Source organism: Heloderma suspectum, chromosome 2, assembly GCF_057233095.1.
Source record: "Heloderma suspectum isolate Gila_16-S chromosome 2, 16-S_ref, whole genome shotgun sequence".
Lineage (NCBI taxonomy): Eukaryota > Metazoa > Chordata > Lepidosauria > Squamata > Helodermatidae > Heloderma > Heloderma suspectum.
This window is the reverse complement of record NC_139459.1, coordinates 387,122,544-387,128,615: the sequence shown is the minus strand read 5'-3', so window position 1 is coordinate 387,128,615 and position 6,072 is coordinate 387,122,544. Positions and strand designations below refer to the sequence as shown.

General features: G+C 48.0%; 1 protein-coding gene across 1 annotated transcript; it reads right to left on the bottom strand.

Moving 5' to 3' along the window:
- Positions 1–2,182: 2,182 nt before the first annotated feature.
- Positions 2,183–5,761, bottom strand: LOC146356430 (vomeronasal type-2 receptor 26-like). Its single transcript, XM_084830112.1, has 3 exons — positions 5,711–5,761; positions 4,415–4,541; positions 2,183–3,540 (listed from the first exon to the last, which is right to left on the bottom strand). Exons 1-3 carry the CDS (start codon positions 5,759–5,761, stop codon positions 2,639–2,641), a joined length of 1,080 nt encoding a protein of 359 aa, XP_084686238.1. The 3' UTR covers positions 2,183–2,638.
- Positions 5,762–6,072: the final 311 nt, after the last annotated feature.

The following is a 6,072-nucleotide window of genomic DNA, read 5'->3' as shown; positions in this document are numbered from 1 at the left end:
ATATACATGGTTCAAAGACATCACCCTGTCTCTGGGAGGTCTACGTCTGAGGAGGAGGAGGAGATGTCCAGCAAGGTCATGCCATCCCCCGACTTGGCCACCATGTGGAAAGACAAAGCTGAGCTGGGGGCAAGTGGGGTGCTGACATGCGTAGGAATAACTCGCATTGAACTCAATAAGACATACATCTGAGTAGACATGTACAAGTTTGGTTCTCCTCTCCATTTTAGCCTCACAACGTCAACAACAATGCTGGATGTGGAAATACAAAGCTTAGCAGGGAGAATAATACCTCGTGCAGGGCTCCAGACGGGCATGGTCATTTTAAAATGTTTTTTCTTTCTTTAAAACAGTGTTGCTTTAAACAAAGAGTGCATCGCTCTGACATACCTAGGACAGCTTTCTTTTGGGAAGCCCCTAGGAGGAGGACATGTTTCGGCTGAAAGTAATGACTTCACGTCTCAGGGCAGGGGAAAAAATTCATAAACAGCCACGAAAAATAGCCTTTATTACAGAAGTTATGCAGATTCATGGAGATGGCTGGGCACCGGAATTACGGTTGTCTGTACGGATTTATCTTCGTAATTTTCAGAGCAGAAAAGAAGAGGAGAATTCCGGGGACTTGCAAACGATGGTACGGAGCACTGGCTGCAAACTGCGGAAGTCAGGCGGGACGGAAGGTGCACAATTCGTACATCCCTAAACCTGTGCTCTCTCAAGAGCACTTTTCTGTATTTGTGCCTCTCCCACCCCTTGCCTCTCTGGTTTCCCTTTCTCTCTCCCTCCCTCTGACATTCCATTCTCTCTCTTTGTGGCCCCTTTCTCTCCTATTGTGCCCTTTCTCTCTCTTGACCCCTGCACCACCCTTCTCTCTCTCCCATCAGCCTCTGATGCTGGTTGTTCTGCATTCTGAACTCTTCCACCTGCTGCTGCCTGGCCACCACAACTCCTGTTCCCAGGGAGGGAATTAGGGATTATGAAAAGCCTGCTCATTTTGCGGATTGTCAGGCACCTTCTATTCCATCATCCTCCCATTGACAGAGTCTGATTTTTCTTAGTTTGCAAACTTCTGCTAATTTGCATTGGCAAAATGCCCCGCCACGCACAAATTCCCCCCAAATATGCATTTCAACTCCCTAGCCTATGGGGAAAATGTGCATTTTTAGGCAGGGTGTTTTTTAAAAAAATTGTGACTTTTTTTACAACAAAATTTGGACAACACAGTCGAACGTTAGAAACATGGTTCCCCAAATCTGCGGAATCCACCCTCCAGGGGAAAAGCCCATCTACAGGTAGGGTTCATAAAAATCTGAACTCATTTAGTTCTATTGCAGATTCCTCCAACATCCCTACTCACAAGTCTCTCTGTCAGCCTGTCAAAAATGTTTTTAAAAAACATCTGGGAAGGGGCAAAGATGGGAGATCATGATCATGAATCCAGGTTTGGGCAGTGGCCAGGGTCGAGGCTAGAGTACCAACTGCACCCATTCCAGAGATGTCAGATCTGATCAAGGTGAGACATGCCTAAGTTACACCCTGTTTGGGTTGCAGTAACATCCAGTATGTGGGGCTGCCTTTGGTAGGGACGGGTGAATGAGTGAGACCCGACACTGCTAGGATCTTCCAAATATTGTATCATTGATCTTCACATTTCCTGTTCATGATATCTGCTCACTCTGCAGGAACAGGAAAAATGTGCAAATCAAGCAGCAACTGAATGTGAAATGTGTGCACATGTCCCAAACTTTGTACCCATTTCCTGATTTGTGAAACTTTCCTCCATAGACTAAAGTGGGGCTGATTCAGTCTCCAAGGAAATTTGCACAAATTGAAATCGGGGACTTGCTCAAATTGAACATGAGCAAACATCTGCCATTTTCAAACATTTTCGCCAGACGGGATTTCTGTCTGGAACCCAGGATGGGTTCACAGCTCCTCTGAAATCAGAGCTGCCAGCCTCCAATGGCAGCTGCCCCCAAATCTCAGGCTGAGAATGTCAGGATCTAAAGTTTAAATGGCCTGGGACCAAAAACTGAGCACAAGACTATCCCATGTCAAATATCTCTCTGTTCAGGAGACTGTCCCCTTCGAAAAAAACAATTCCCTTCAATCAAATCATCATTTCTGTGGAGTAAATGTGTAATGACCATAGATGAAAATGAGAAGCAAGGAAATGGAAGTACCGAATTAAAATCCTGCATTCTTTGAGAATAATTCTTAATGACAACACATGCATGAAACCGTCATAGCAAGCAGAGCAATCAGAATACACTAATGCCAGTAACAAACATCCATTTAATGTCTTGCATTCAGGGCTTTCCATGTGCACGCAAGCTGCAAAATACTGGTACACTGCAGCTGTCAAGAGCCACACCTTCAACAGATGCATTATTTGGACAATGTCAGTATGGTATAGTTCCACCCTCAACACTACCACAGATTCGGATGGCGGTCACTGGCAGAGTGAGACCCTCAAGGCTCAGCTTTGCCTGTCTCCTGTAACGGAAACACCGAAACTGTGCAACTGAAGCTATAAGCACATCAAAAGGCTCTGATAACTAAGATCTCACCAAACTTGTATCTCCTCCAAACTACGCCAAATATTCTCCCACAACTCTACTTCTATGGATCAGATGCCCTAATTTGTTTTGAACATTATATGCTCCTTCGTATTCAGATCAGGTCTCAGTACAATGATGTAGCACTTGGGAAGGAAGATGCAGCCCAACAGCCCAGCACTGGAGGCCAAGATGGAGAAGACCTGCACGGCCACTATGTATTTGCCCTTGGTGCTCAGGTAGGAGGGCACAAAGGACAGCCAAACACTGCAGAAGACCAGCATGCTGAAGGTGATCAGTTTGGCTTCATTGAAGGCCCCAGGCAGCTTCCTGGCCAGGAAAGCCACCGTGAAGCAGATGGCAGCCAAGAAGCCCATGTAGCCAAGGGCAGTATAAAAGAAGACAACAGATCCTTCATTGCATTGCAGGATGATCTGTCCAGGCTGGGAATGCATGTCAGAGTCAGGGAATGGGGCAGAGCTCCCCAGCCAGATGGTGCAGATGACAACTTGGACACCAGAACAAGAACTGACAATGGAGTTTGCAAGACTCTTCCCCAGCCATCTCTTCACTCTGTTCCCTGGTTTGGTGGCCAGGAAAGCCAACACCACCGTGATGGTTTTGGCCAACACCGAAGAAACCGCAACTGAGAAGATGATGCTGAAGACTGTTTGACGGAGAAGGCAAGTCACTTTCCTTGGCTGCCCCAAGAACAGGAAGGAGGACAAGAAGGAAAGCATGATGAAGATGAGGAGAATGTAGGACAGGTCTCGGTTGTTGGCCTTGATTATTGGAGTTTCTTGGTATTTCATGAAGATTCCTAATACGAAGACTGTGGATAAGGACAAGAATAGAGCAAAGGAAATCAGGACAATCCCCAAAGGTTCTTCATAGGTGAGGAAGGATATCTCCTTGGGGACACATTGATCTCTGTCTGTGTTTGGATGCTGATCTTCCGGACACTTGTTGCAATGGTCGGCATCTGAGAAGACGGAGAGTGAGTTCAGCAGGATTCACATCAACTGTGCCTCCAGAAAATATGTGCAGTTGGGCAGGGAGATAGAGAAACATTCCCTCACAGAGGACCTGTTTTATGACCAGACCAGTCTATGGTCTTATAACCAGGCAAGGACCTTAGTAGTCGTAGGTCCAGGAACAGAGAAGAGTGGGTAGATGGATTGATGGTAGGGTTGGTGGAGAATTTCTCCCCGAAACTTCGGGGGGCCAAGCGCCAACGTGTTCGGCCCCCCGAACAAGTTTTGGGGAGAAATCCTCCGAACCCCCCCCACCCCTCGCACCCCCCCCCGGGACGGGACTTACCTTCGCCGAATGTCCCTCCCGGCGGCGGGTCCGGCCGGCGGTTTGGCGAGTGTTCGAGCGGGGCGGGAGCGGCAGCCGGTCTTTCTACCGGCTGCCGCCGCCGCCATTGCAATAAAAGAAAAAAAAACCAAAAACACCCCCTGATAGGCTACGTGACGATTAACGTAACCTATCACGGCTAGATTTGCAAAGTCAGCGGTGATAGGCTACGTGAATCGTCACGTAGCCTATCACGGGTGACTTTAAAAAAAAAAATTGTGTACGGATAATGGCGGCCCCCATGGGGAGCCGCCATTCCCGTTCCTTATTTGGTCGCTGTAGTCTACGTAAATGTTTACGTAGACTACGGCGAAAATAAGGGCAACGCTATACGGCGAAAATAAGGGCAATCTCTGCGGAGCACAGCCGGCCAGCCAGGATTCTGGGGGGGGGGGAGGAACGGAGCGCCTCCCCCCCATCAACATAATCCACGAAAGGTAAGTGCCTTTCGTACATCCCTAGCCCTAGGGAACTCCCATTCTTCTGATCTTGCCTACCTTCCTGAATGGAGATGGTTCCTTCCGCACATGGAGCACAAGCATAGCAGCATGGTGGCTCTCCTTCTTGGACCTCCTTGTAGTATCCACGGCGACAGCTCTCAGTGCATCTGGAATGAGGCCTGGTCTAGCAACAAAGAGAAGGAGCATCCAGGAAAACAGTGTTATGAATATTTGTGCCTATGGAAATGAGTCCTCCAATTTAGACAGGACCCAACAGGGTTTCTAGCGCTTGTGACTCTAAGTGAAGTAGAAGTGATCCCAGGTCCTTGTTTCAGGGAATCACTATTTATGCATCACAACATGGCACGGAGGTTTTTGGTCTGTTCGTTTCAAAATGTTTATGCCACCTATACTATACATGTACTCAAGCCAATATAAAAACTGGAGGGGAAAAGGTACGACAATGAAATAAACTAGAAGGCAATCCCACAATTACAGAAATTACAAGCAACAGCAATAAATGGACAAGCTTCAAAACGTGTGCATGAGGAGGCCTCATAAGAGCTCAAAGACAACATTTCCAAGAGTCATGTGGAAGAGGGCATTTTTGCTAGAGCTGTTAACCACTTTAGTCTGAAGCCTGAATCCCTATCTGCTATATAAATTGGAAAGGGGAGATAGTAGGGATGTACGAAAGTCACTTACCTTTTTGCAGCTTGGATTCACGGTGCGGGGGAGGCACTCCGTCCCTCCCGCTGAAATGCTCCCTCGGCCGGCTCCACTGCGCATGAGTCCGCAGGACTTCTGGCCGCAGATGAGCTCTGAGGACGCAAATGGGGGCCGCCGTAGCCGCCGCCATTTGCATCCTGCAAAGCTGTTATGATAGGCCATGTAAGTATTTATGTAGCCTACCACAGCAAGCCAAAAAAAAAAAAAGCATAGGCAAATGGCAGCAGCTATGGCGGCTATCATTTGCATTCCCTATTTTTCGCCATTTCAGCTTACGTAAATACTTACGTAGTCTATTACGTCAAAGAAAAGAGGAGTCCAAATGGCACAGTGGGCGCCATTTGTGTTCCTTTACCCCCCGCCGCAGTTTTAGCCTATGTAAATATTTATGTTGGCTATTACGGTGAAAAAAAAAGGAATGCAAATAGCGCTAAGTATTTACATAGGCTAAAACGGCGAAAAAGAGGGAACTCAAATGGTGGCCACCGTAGCTGCAGCCATTTGCGTACGCTGTTTTGTTTTGGGGTTTTCTGACCTGGCGTGATGGTCTACGTAAATACTTACGTAGCCTATCACGGCAGCCTGGCTGGACATCCCTATCTTCAGATGTGGGAGATATTTTGCCGCAGCTGGGCTGCTGTCGCCGCTAACGGTGGCCGTTGTAGCAGCCGGCATTTGTGTCCTTCCAGGCTGCACTGCAGTGATTCTGCTCCTACTTGGATGGCCGACTCCAAAAGGTGGTGCTGGGGGATTATTGCTTTGTGCCATGGCAATTGTGCCATGGGGTTCCACAGGGCTCTATTTTATCCCACATGCTGTTTCACATCTGCATGAAACCGCTGGGGGAGCTTATCCGGAGGTGTGGGCTGAGGTGCCATCAATATGCGGATGACACCCAGCTCTGCCTCTCTTTCTCATCAAACCCAGCTGAGGCAGTGGCTGTTCTGTATCGGGTCTGGGCACGGTAATGGACTGGATGAGGGTAG